General features: G+C 42.5%; 1 protein-coding gene across 12 annotated transcripts in view; it reads right to left on the bottom strand.

Annotated features, from left to right (window-relative positions):
* The window catches only part of NFIA (nuclear factor I A), a 561,924-nt gene that overhangs the window by 358,551 nt on the left and 190,155 nt on the right, over nt 1-13,218 (bottom strand). Inside the window, exon 1 of one of the 12 annotated variants that reach the window (XM_074334809.1) lies at nt 5,321-5,473. The exons of 5 other annotated variants lie outside the window; for them this stretch is intronic. In XM_074334809.1, the coding sequence (XP_074190910.1) occupies nt 5,321-5,323 (3 nt within the window). In that variant the 5' untranslated portion in view covers nt 5,324-5,473. Of the gene's footprint in view, nt 1-154; nt 687-5,320; nt 5,474-13,218 lie in introns of those variants that run through there. 6 more of the 12 variants (XM_019731173.2, XM_074334811.1, XM_019731167.2 and 3 more) reach the window with 6 other exon arrangements.

Raw genomic sequence — 13,218 nt, 5'->3', positions numbered from 1 at the left:
CACACACAGAAACACGCGCAGACATAGGCACACACCAAGACACATGCCCCGGGCCCAGCAGGCGCGACGGTCCCCGGCACCCCCTGCCCAGCCCCGGGTCGACCCCCGCCACCCTGGCTCCCCCCACCCCCTCGGCATCCAAACAGCTGCTTACCTGGGTGAGACAGAGCGGAGAATACATAACTGCCAGGCGGTGGGGTGTGCGTGTGCGTCTGGGTGTGCGGTTTGGAGGTGTGCGTGAGTGCGGGTGAGAAAGGAGAAAGAGGGAGAGAGGAGGAGAGAGAGAAAGAAGGGGGGAGAAAAAAAATCAAGCCTGCTTCTTGCGTTCACATTTCCAACTCGGCTCAACTGCAGCCAGCCAGCGCTATTGCCGCTCCATGAGCTGAACTTTAACCCCGCCTAGAGTTTCCCTACACTCCACTATACATGTCTACTGTACGCGGGCGTTAAAGGCATAGCGCACCCTTTCCCGCTCCCGCGCCCGCCCGGCCGGGTGCCCGCGAGCTGCCCGCGCACCCGCCTCCGCCTCCGCTCTGCACCGCACCGCACAGCCGCCGCCCGCTCGCGCCGCCGCCGGGGGCGGAGGGGGGGCGTGGGGGAGGGGGCGGCTGCGGCGCCGCGCGGCCAGCCGGGTCCGAGCCTCCGCGGCCGCTCGCGCTCGCTCGCTCGCTCTCTCTCCCGCTCCTTGGCTCGCTGGCTCTCTTGTCCCTCTGCACCCCCCCCTCCTGTCCCCCCCGTCCCCGCTCAGCGCATTACTGGGTAACGCAGTGAGGAGCAGTTACAGTCTGTACTCCCGGGCAGCTATAGGCTGCCACAGGATGTGCTTAAGCAAACAAAACTACTTTTCCTCATCCCCATCCCCCAGTCACCGCCGCAGACCTTCGCGGACCTCAGGGGAGGACTTGGGCAACTTTGCCAGGTGGCCCCGCACCCCCGAGTTCTCGGTGTGGGCACTGGGATAACCCGAGACAAGGCCCGGGGACCAATTTGCATGTATGCAAATTTTTTTAATCGGACCTCGTAGGTAACTTTCTTCCCCTCTGAAATGCGGTACGGCTCAAAAGCATTGTAATCTCTTCAACCAAGCTTTCAGTGGGAATAGGTCGTCGGCAGAGGTAATTATGCACAAAATCCTGCAAACTTCGTGTAGCTTCAGTCCGATGGTATTCAGGAGCGGGGGTGGTGGGGAAATTTTTCACACAGAAGATTCACCGGATTTGGGGGGTGGGGGTTGTCTGGAGAAAGGGAGGCGGAGATTAACGAGCGTTCTCCCTCCCAGGACTGTGAAACTAGTGGGTTTGAACACAGACGCCATAGAAAAAGTTCTATCACGTTCAGAAACAACAGTCGTTTAGCTGTGACATCTTTTTCTTTTTAGAAGAAAAAAAATGTGAAAGGGATGTCCCCTTAGGGAAGGGAGATATTCTGGTCCCCAAAGCGTGCCCAGAACTGGACACAGGCTATTATTACCGTCCCTGTGCCTGGGACACCTCTAGAAGGGTGCCTTTTAAGAATCCCCTCTTTTTCCCTCCCCCAGGTAATAGTTCTTAAAATGGAAAAGAGCTTCCTGCAATTATTTTAGGTTTGCTAAAGTATTGTTTTGGCAGAAAAGGGGGGTGGCTTTTAGGGTTTGGCAAGTTGCCAATAAGCCTGCTTTTCCAGTTTTTTTTTAACCTCATATTTTCTCTCTATGCTCTCCTCCTTGCTGGAAAAGAATAAAATAAAGTATACATCCTTCAACCAAACCCCCATCCCATCTCTTCCTCCTCATCTCCCTGACTCTAGTTTGCAGGCTGCTGCATTCGCGAATCCTCAAAATTCCAAAAGGAAAGACACAGGCTGGGGAATCTGCACCTTTGTAGGTGTTACATAGCTTAGACAGCCTTTGAAAAGAGGAAATTACTGTAAGAATGCCCACTCTGCAGGTGAGGGTCAGGTGAGGTGTTAAGGCCACTCTCATTCAGACTCCCCCTCCTCCTTTTTTAAGGTAAGGGGCAACAAAAATACCTCTACTGGGGAAAGCAAAATAAAATCTTCTGAAATATTCCGCATCTGCCTAAAGTTATTTTATGTCTGTTCTCCAGCTATTTTATTGCTAAAATAATTCCTGAATGCTCAAGAGACCATTTTCATACACTCTGGTCCTAAATATCCTTGGACATCTCTCAGATTATTTATTAAGGGATGAGGAGAAATAATGACTTAAACCTTTAATGAGAGAGCCCCAATTTTCCAAATTAAACAACGGTTTTTCCTTGCTTCCTCTTGGATTTCAGTAGGGGGGGGAAATGTCCTAAAAACTAAGCCGAGTTACAGAGACAACATTCCTGGCCACGAAAACCTTTGCTGGGATCTATAACTTCAACGCGCTCCAAGTTTCCTCGATAGAAGTTTCTGGCTGACGGTCCCAACATGTAACTGAGGCACAGGGAGAAGTTATTGTTCAAGTGTGTACTCTTGGGAAGCTGTCTTCAAGAGCAGTTTAAAATCTTTCTTTTCATGTAATAAAAGATAGACTTTACATCTGCCTCTTTCCAAAACAGCAAAGATTCTTACTTTTAATTGAATCTCAAGAAAAAGGAAAAGATTAAAAAAAAAAGAAGAAGAAAAAGAAAGAAAAGAAAGGACTGGCACGTCGCCCTGGTTGAAAAAAAATGGGGAAAAGTAATTTAATGCTGATATTTCTACTTTAAAACTTCTTTTGTTGCAGCAGTGGATGTGCCCGCGATTTCCAGCTTTCTGCGGTTAGCAATATTATCTTAAGTAACTTTTGGCGCCTTTCGTAAGACTTTTGGATATGGGACGATTGTTTGCGCCCTCTAGGCAAGGGCTGGATCCAAGTTCAGCACCAAAGCCCTTCACATCCGCTCCTGCTTTCTCTCCTATCTCCGCCAGCTCCCGCTCCCTCCCCGGCGGGGAGGAGGTGGGGGAAGAGGCGGGGGAAACACTACAAAGCACAGTTCCAACTACAGCCTTTGGAAACAGGACTGAGAAAAATACAGTAGAAGAGTTACAGTTACAGAAAGGCTTCTGGTAACTTTCTCTCCAACAGGCATAAATTTAAACACACAAAGAAACAGATGTTCCTCAAAAGGCAGTCTGGGGGTAAAAAACATTTCCAACTCTCTCCCCTCTTCCCAAGTTGCAAAAGTAAATCCTTGTCCAGAGTTCACAAAGATAGAGAGAGAGAGAGAGAGAGAGAGAGAGAATGGAGAGAGGGAAGAAGGGAGGGAGGAAAGAAGAAAGAAAAGATAGAACAGTGTAGGAAACACAGGTGAAGTACAAAAACTAGTTTACTGCAATCATATAAATGACCCATTGTTAGGAAGGATAAACCCCTTATTGGAAATAACCGCTCCAATCATTTATTTTGCAAGTGCTGGGAGGCTGCCTTGAAATGGGATTGTCTCTGCGCAAAGGAGGCTCCTGTCATGCTCTCAGCTATCCATATTCTTCCTGGCACAGAGCCCAGCCTTGCATTTACTGTGTTTTATTTGCAGAAATGTTACCTTGCCAGTTTTAGTGAAATCCTCTTAGATATATAAATTACGTCAATAAGGTTTCACTTATAAGTACATCTCAAATACCCCTCATTTTAGAGGTTACCTAATAGGAAGTTCTTATTAATATGATTTAGATTTTAATGCCCAAAGCAGTAAAGATAAAATTGGGGTTCATAAGTGACAACACCATTAACTGTAGTTCTGACCAAGACTACCTTTATCACTAGCATTTTCCAACATTCTTCTCTCGTTTTTTTGACCTGCTGGTCACTTGTGCGCAGATTTTTCTTATATGCTTATATTTCTAAATTGAATCATATTGCTGAACTGAGCATCCAAGTGGATTCTTACATCAAATTTCCAAACCAGATTTGATTAGAAAGCCTAAAGCCTTGGGAAATAGTTCGATGGGAATTTAATACAAAGATGGGAAAGAGCCCATATTATTTTCCATTCACTTCCCAACAGAATTAGGTGTCTACACTGCTTAGAGGGAAGGAAGAGATGGATATATTTTAGTCAAAGGCTGCCAGTTACTGTCTCCAAGACAAGCTACTGCAGTTGGTTTCCACTGGATTGGTGTCAAAGACTTGTCCTAGAGGCCAAACTCCAGCTAAGAGTTAGCCAATCAGCAATCTTCCACACATACCCTCCACAGGAGTTGTTGTGGTAACAAGAAGAAATGTGAACTTGGCCAGTCTTAATACCCTATTTGCTACCGAACATATATTTAAACAGCAGAATTCAAAAAAAGTCAAGGAAAAAACACTCTTTCTCCCCCTCTGCCTTTTAAATGTAAAACACAGCTGTCGGTCCACCTGTGCAACACTCTCTCTTCCTTAAAACTGCAGTTTACAGTTCAAGAAGGGAGGCTTGCCTATTCCTCCAAAGTTCCCGAAAAGCCACAGTTTCTAAGCTAATCAGAGAGAGACGTTTTGTAACGCTGAGTATGCAATATATTACTTCCCAAAGCTTACTACAGTCCAATAGTTCAGGGAAGTTTTTAAGTCACACATTTTTAGAAGTTGAACCTCACCTACAACAGTCAACTTCTCTGAATTTAAAAATAACAATGCTAAGTTAAATATTTCTCTAGCAGAATTTTTCTACCTCTTTCCAAAAGGGCAGTGAAGAAGGCATAAGATTCATGCAAAAATCCCCCCGTTTTGTTTTTGTTATTTTAAACTCGAAAACTCTTTCCTATTGTGTTTGCTAAATCCGGAAGAGCTTGTAGCTTTGACAGCTTGAACCACACTATCCCCTTCAGGGCCGCAGAGAACTTCAGATCTTCTCTGCCCCGCCCCCTCTGGCTATTGCGAACCACTGTACACCCAAGCTTCCTCATGATTGGATAAAGCTTTTGTCAATCTCCCATGTTGTCCCATTGATTAGACGATCGAATCGTCAATTATTCTCCGGGTCCAGACATTTCTTTTCGGGCTAGGTTGACTGCTGAGGCCAGACGTCTTTTTACAGAACAGAGCACGTAGAGGATTCCCCCCCCCCCTTTCTGGAACCGTGCAAGCGCTAGGACGAAAAAAATCTGTCAAGCTCAGCAATTTTTTTCAAAACTCGGGGAAAAAAAGGAAACCCAGTCTCTGATGCACACAGCAAAAAGAAAAAACCATCCACAAAGCTACATCTTTAAAACAAAACCATTACAATAGACATTTACCCAGCAATCACTTAAATGCATATGCAAGCTAGAGAAATTTTAAAATCTTAAGCCATTAAACAAAATCATTCTACCATTATTGTTGTTTATAAAACGCATATCATATAAACGCAAAATAGAAAGTTTAAGATGTACCACGTACCATTGCAATGTAAAAAGAGTACGTGAGAAACTTTAAAATGTTCAGACGAATTGCTTCATTTGTTGTCCCCTTTTTTTTGCATTAAAAACAAATCTAAATAAACTTGGAACCGTTGAAAACCCGGAAGAGGTTTTTTTTAAAAGCTGTTGGCCAATTGCAGGCTTCTTGGAGAATTTTTTTTTTTTTTACTCCAAATCAGAAGGCTTTTGCAATTGCAATGCGCGCTCTCTGCCTCTCACTGTCTCTCCTCTTTTGAAAGCGGTCCAACCCGGGCTGGCTGGTTCTCAGATTCTTTTCTGGTTTTGCCGTGTGTGCTTTGGATTGTACGAGACTTTGAAGAAGTTGCAATCGATTCGCACTCCCTCTCTCTTCTCCCTATCCCCTTGTTTATTTCCGCAATCGCTGCAATTTGCATAGTAACCACGCACGAGACGCCGGCGGCAGCCCGCGGAGGGGGCCAGGAGGGGGCAGGGAAAAGGCCTTGCCCCCTTCTCCCCTCCTCCCGTCTCTCTCCCCGCCAGTCTCCTCCTCCCCCACGGCGCGTGGCCAATAGGCGTCCTGGCTTTTAGCGCAAGCTCCGGTCGGGACACTGTTCGGAAGAAAAGCCCCAGTGTTACTAGGCCTGGGTCGCAGGAACGTGTTTTTGGCGCAGAAGTTCCTCTGTTTGGGGACCTCGCAGCCGGTGCTAGGGAGCTGGGAGAATATAGTACCTTTGCCTGGGGTTGTGCAGGTTTTGCACGTTTTAATCAATTCTGTACACCTGCTTTCTCGGTTTCTTTTTCCATAGCCTCTCGTGAGTTATTAGGCTGGTTCATGATGGTTAGCGAGAGATTTAACCTTTATTTGCACTGGTGTAGACCAAGAGTTAAAGATCCTCTTTGGTGCATTAAATCAAGAGAGTGCAAAATGTCACAGAGAACTTACAGTGAAATAAAGCTTCTACTCCAGGTTCATGAAGGAAAAGACATTGGCTCTGTTCTCTGCAGAGGACTGAACATAAAATTGTTAGGTGGGCTCCCTCAAGAATAAAGCTGTTCCTTTAAAGCAGGAGATGCAGTGAAATTCTAATTTAATTGCCAACATCTAATTTGTTGATATCCTTACAAACCTGGGTTCCACAAAGTTTAACTAATGCATCCCTCCATCTCCCAGCCCCAAGAGAAGAGCTCTAAGATGCAAAAGGTTGTTTTTAAGATAATTATTGGAATATTAGGTCCTTCATCTCACTGAATCTTACTGCATTAACCCAGGTGCTATAAGACAATGTGATCTGGAGATTTCAATCTTAACCTCTTCTGTGTTTATTTTAAACAACAAACTAGCTATTGGTGCAGGGGTGGGGTCACAATTCTAAAGGGAGGGAGTGTCCCTTTAAGTGGAAAGCATCACAACCAGGCTATTGCAGTTGTGTTTTTTTAAGTGTTTGCTTTGCGTCAGTTAGGTAGCTTAGGATGTTTTTTGCTGAATAACTGAGTTACAGGAAAATATGTGCTTAGCTCACTTGATAAAAATTATCCAATAAGAAGTCAAGAGGAATAGGAAGCAACCTGGCAGTTGTCTGATTTGCTCTACCGTTCTTGGTGAAGTTACCTAATTAATTAATAACAGGACCTTGCACAGTTAAATTGGAGGTTAGAGAAACCTCTTATTTTATTTTGAACCACAATTTTGGCTTTAGGCTTGCACTTTACAACTAGCTAACTGATGGAGCATTACTGGGAAGGACAGTCCTGTGGCTGCCCTTGGTGTTAGACAAGCGTTGCTGGACTGTCCATTATAGATTCAGGTATTGTCTTATTCTAAAAAGTCTGTGGCATTTAATCCTGGCCTCGCTGAACATCCATTTCCACTTGGCATACTACTTTCACCCTAGAAACACACTTGGTGGAATGTGGTAGCTAAGTAAAGAGAAAAACAAAAATTTTTTTAAGTAACCAAAAAAGTTCTGGCCCTAGTTCAGCTGGAGATAGGCTGTGTGACCTTGAGATGATAACATAACACCTGTAAAAGAGGAGAGCAACTTATTGTGAGAATGGAGGACTGTTTTGTCAAGAGCTAAGAGCCTTTGAAATACACAAGAGGTATCAACTTGCATTGCATTGCTCTGTAGATGCCATGGTCTGAATAATCCCCAATGCTAAGCAAGCCAGGCCTTGTCAGTAGGTGGTAACAGTGATTTTTGTCTGCATTGTCTGTAGTTCATTTACTCAGTTTAAAGTGGTAGGTTAGCACCATTTCCAAATTGACCTTTTATATCTCCATCTAGTCAACAGCTTTGGAGTCCAATATAGGTATTAATGTTGGGCCGACTATGTAACTCCAAGCAAATTATTTAACTTCTGTAAGCTTTTGACTCCTCATCTGGAAAATGGGAGATAGTCAGATAACATATGTAAATTATCTAGTACATTATGTGTATTCAGTATACCGTAGCAATAATAATATTACTGTTTAATATGTACCATGTTCCAGTCACATTGAATGTACTAAGAGCTGGGGATACAGAAAATAAGACATTATCCCTGACTCCAAGAAGCTTTCAGTCCAATGGGAGAGACAAGACACAAAGGTAAATAATAATGTAATATGATAAGTACTATTGCCAACTTAGGTATACATAAAGGGCCATAGGTATACAGATGATAGAAGGACTTATTTTGCCTGGTTGTACAGATAGATTCATAGAAGGCTGAAAAAGAGGAAATGACATTTGTGTTGGGCAAGAAGTATGCATTTGTCAGGTGCACAAGGGAGGGGCAAAGCAGCCCTGCCCGGGAAAGCACGGTGATGTAATTGTATGCAGTGGGCCAGAGAATGGGGACATATTCAATTGTGACTAGTTGCTCTAGCTAGTATTAGCTTGCATTACAGTAACTAGAGATGCAGTTGAAAAGGCAGGCGGAGACAAGATGGTGGAGAACCTGGTGAGCTGTTTAGACTTTCACTTGCGGGATTGGGGAGACATCACACATATAAGAAAGATATACAAAGTAAGATTTGCAAATTAGAAAGATAACTCTAGCAAATGGAGGCAAAGAGACCAGTTAGAAAGAGGTGAGAGAAGATGGAGTCCTGAAGACCACAGCAGGAATGAATGAGCAAGAGAAAGGGAGGGAAAAATAGAGGACAGGAAAGATGTGAGGAAGCAAGGGAGACCCACCATGGACATTAGTTTTCAGGGGCTTTGATCAACAGGAACAATTTAGGAGGGCAGTTTGTCCAGGCTTTCCTTAAAGTCCGAATACCCGCAAGATGCATCATAAGGCCTGTTAGTGAAAGAGGCTCTCCTTACCTTACAAATTGCCACTTCTATATTCTTAAGCCTACTAATATTAAATAATTTAAAAATAATACCAGTAGCAATAGCAATAACTCACATGGATTGAGTCTTTACACTATATGGGTTCTCCCTACCCTGTGAATTCGCATTCCAGTAACTTCAGTCCCACTGTGCCACTGAAACTCAGGTACACATCAAATAGGGTGACTTAGGGTTGCTAACCCCATTGAGAGACTCATGTTTCCACATAGGCTGGATTTATGCCTTGAAAATAGTAGGCTCTTCCAGGAATTCTGCTTTGTTGACCCAAATAAAAAGTTAATCCTTCTGCAGGGCCTTGATTGATATGGAGACTAAAATATCAGAGTCTTACAGAATTAGAATAATTCAAAATCGCAATATATTTCTAACACTAATTTTTAATTTTAATTTGTGAATTACGCTGAATGTTGAACAAAGAGATACATTTCACATTTTCTTGATTTGCCTGGGTAAATCCTAGGTCATCCAAAGCACTGTTTTGGCAAAGGAATCAACACTGGCATTTAGAGGACCCACATGGCAATACAAGGTGTGACAAGTAAGTTCGCAAACTTGTTGCAATGATGTTACTAACCTTTTTTTGATATCAGAGGGATTATTCATTAAGAATTTTTACCAACTGGGCAAACAGTTAACCAAGTTTATTATTTGGAAGTGCTGAAAAGGCTGCATGAAAAAGTTAGACAACCTGAACTTTTCGCCAACAATTCATGGCTCTTGCATCACAACAATGCACCAGCTCACACAGCACTGTCTGGGAGGGAGTTTTTAGCCAGTAAACAACTGTAATGGAACACCTTCACTACTCACCTGATCTGGCCCCCAATGACTTCTTTCTTTACCCAAAGATAAAGGAAATATTGAAAGGAAGACATTTTGATGACATTCAGGACATCAAGGGTAATACGACCCCAGCTCTGATGGCCATTCCAGAAAAAGAGTTCCAAAATTGCTTTGAAGGGTGGACTAGGCTCTGGCATCAGTGCATAGATTCCCAAGGGCAGCACTTCGAAGGTGAACATAGTGATATTCAGCAATGAGGTATGTAGCACTTTTTCTAGGATAAGTTCACAAAATTAATTGTCTGACTTCAAATAAAGGATATACTAGAAGCAAATTTAAATATAGGAATTGATAATGTTCCCAAATAATCAAGTTGTGGCTGACTGTTGTCCCCACAAATGTGTTTTCCATCTATTCTTCGATACATATGAGTAGATGAACAGTGCCTCTATTTTCCAGCCTTCCTTGCAGATCGTCATGACACATGATTAAGTTCTCAGTACAATGCAAGCAGATTTGTTGCTCCCAATTCCATATCACTTGCTTAAAAAAAATTTTGTTGTAAACGTGTGGCCTTTCCAAAGGCTGTAATGAAGCCATGTTAGAGACCCAACTTTAATTACAAAGATCAGGATAATACCCTAGGAGACAAAAGACGAGAGGAACCTGGGTCCCTAAATGACTTCATGGAGCAGAGATGCTTCTCTAGCCTTGATCTTATTTAAGCTTTGTGTTTTGAAGTCTCTGGTATAACAACTTAGCGTTTACTATAACTAATAATCAAGATTATAAAACAACCTCATGGTATCTTTGGATAGTTTTCTCTCTAAAATCCTGAATTTCCCCCAACTTGGTAAAGAATACAGTTGATTTTTTTATCAGGCTCCTTTTCCAACCTCTCCTCAATTTCTGCTAGCCCTTCACCCCAGCCACACTAAATAAGTCACTTCTTTCTTTTCATGGTTTTCAGGACACACCATATGTGTTCATCCTTCTCTTCCCTTGTTTGTGTGAATTCTTCTGCCCAAAAGTCCCTAAAGTTTTACCCTGTTCCACTCATTCCCTCCCCTCCAAAAAATACCAGTTTAATGCTACTTTCCAACTCCCTTAAGCAGAATTGGTCGATCCCCCCTGCATGCTCTCTAATCTTATACTTATCTCTAGGACAGCTGTCTTCACACTGTCTATCACTTACTTATTTGTGTGTTTGTCTACTAGACTGTGAGCTCTTTGAAAGTGCAATGACTTCCTTCATCCTTGTAGCCCTACAAGCAAAATTCTATAGTAGATCGTCAATAAATGTTTGGTAAATTAATGTGAATGGATAGATGAACAAATGGTTACCTTTTCCAGTCTTGTACTCTGAGGAAATACAGGGTCAAAAGTGTGGCTGATGCAAGACATTGGCATTATCAGTAGGAAGAAATTTTAAGTATAAACAGTAGGACATTGAGTTTGCTTTACACAGGGCTTCCACACGCGTTATCACCTTCACCTTTCTTCTGGATTAGTAGGTCAGGCATTGTCACTCTCACACACAAATGAAGAAATTAAGGCTTTGAAAATTGAACTATCCAAAGCTCTAGCTATGATGTCTGGCTTAGGAAAGAGTTCAGGCTTTAAATTTTTTAAGTACCATTTTCATGGTTACCTGGCTCTAATGATAATCAAAGGTAAACACATGGACCCATCCTTTTTTAAAAAAACGGCTTTATTGAGGTATAATTGATATATGAAGAACTGTACCTATTTAATGTGTACAATTTAATGAGTTTGGGCATGTACAAATACTCATGGTGCCATCACCACAATCAAAGTAATAGACATGTCCAACACCTCCCAGAGTTTCCTTGTGACCCGTCCCCCTTGGCTTTTTTCCGTGTAAGAACATTTAAAATGAGATGTGCCTTCTCAACAAATCCTCAGGGCACAATTCTGTCTGTTAAGTACAGGCACTACGTTGTACAGCAGATCTCTAGAACGTATTCATCTAGCATCGCTGAAACTTGACACGACTGAATAACAACTCCTCATTTCCCCCCTCCGAGGCCCACCTTTCTTATGTTGGACACACCACAATAAACTGCAGAAGTTCCTGAAGACCAAAGATGATGTCACACAAATGAGCTGCTAGGATGATGAGAAAGAGGAAATCTGCATCTTGACTACAGCACAAGAAGCGGAGTATGAGTTTACAATTCACAGAACGAGAGCTGAAAGGGAACTCAGAAGCTAGCAAAATGAAGTCGCCAGCTCATGGCCACACAGCTGGTTAAGAATTAACAGTTCCAATGCCAGTTTCATTACATCATGCAAAGAATATTTTGCAGGAATGGGAAAGGAGTGAATAACTATCTGCGGTATCAAAGTGGAAAAGAGGCTTGAGAGAATGAAGAAATACTGTTAGTGAATCTGATCCAAGAAAGAAAACAGTCAATTGTCTAAACCTAAGAAACGGCTGTAAAATCTAGGCTGGTACCTGAAAGATTTACCCGAAAGTGTTCAGACAGCGAAAGGATAATTTTCAGGGAAAATAAATGAGCGGTGGGGGTGAGAGCAATAGTCTAGAACTGTAACTTGGCGTCAACAGCGGTGAGCTTATCTGGTTCTCTGTTTTCTGCTCTTTGTGTCCTAGAGCAGTTTAATATTTCCCTCTCTCTTCCTTCTCTGTGAAATGTAAATATCATCAGTCCTGCTTACTTCTTGAGGTTTTGTGAAGATTCAATGAAATCATGAATGTGAAACTGTTTAAAAATTTAGGTTCCTATTCTATGAAGGCCTATACCACCAACTATTACTTATAATACAGCACAGAATAAAGAATATGGATATTTAGTCATTTTTATCCTGCCTCTATTCAAAAAGGTTTTAGAGTGGAGATGTGTATGTGTATTATATCTATCTATCTATCTATCTATCTATCTATCTATCTATCTATCTAATCTATCAAGAGAAGACACTATTAAGATAGAAATAAGGTAGAATCGAGGCCAAGATTAGTATCCAAAATGCACGCAGTAATATCCTAGGTACTTTTTTAGGGTTGACTTATAATTTTGACTGTGTTTCCTAGCAATCAATTTTAAAAAGGAAAGGTAAAAATTTATCAAATGTACAATAGGCATATGATTATAAAATTCAAATTCAAGAAGACATTATGAGGTCTCAAAAAATTAATAAATAACCTCCCACCACCACCATCAACACTACTGCCTTACATCCACACACACCAGGGTTGTCCTGAGGAGGCCCATCTCCACTAAGCCTCCCTTGTACTCAATCCCTGGAGGAGATTCCAGCCACTGTAAAGGCAGAGGGAATGGGAAGGATGGCACCTTATAAAATGACTACTTTAGGAAATCCTCAACTATAGCTTGAGTGCCCTGGGCTAGGGACACTGGTGTTCCCAATACTGCTGAATAGGAATGTACCTAGCTTGACGTCAGTGTATATAATTATAGAAAACCAGCAACAAAGAGAGAACCAGTTGAGGTTGATACCTCCAGCCCTGGGGTTTTTCATACTCATTCTAAGATCACATCACATCCCCCCAAAAATAGTATGGCGAAGAAGGAAATGGCAACTGGAAAACCCATTTGGCATGGACAGTTTGAGTTCAGACGTTCTTTTCCGTTCCCTATCATTTAGCTCTTCGGCCTCTATTGACCATTCTCTTTCATAAGGTGACTCAAAATGGGGTCAACAAAGGGAATTCCAGCAAGGAAGTTGTAGAATTGGGGTTGTTGTTGTGTTGGATACATAAGCAGTGACAAGTAGGTGGCTTGCCTCAAAG

This window comes from Rhinolophus sinicus, linkage group LG06 (genome assembly GCF_036562045.2).
Source record: "Rhinolophus sinicus isolate RSC01 linkage group LG06, ASM3656204v1, whole genome shotgun sequence".
Classification (NCBI taxonomy): Eukaryota; Metazoa; Chordata; class Mammalia; order Chiroptera; family Rhinolophidae; genus Rhinolophus; species Rhinolophus sinicus.
Note: the sequence above shows the minus strand (reverse complement) of the source record. Positions and strands in the feature narration are given on the sequence as shown.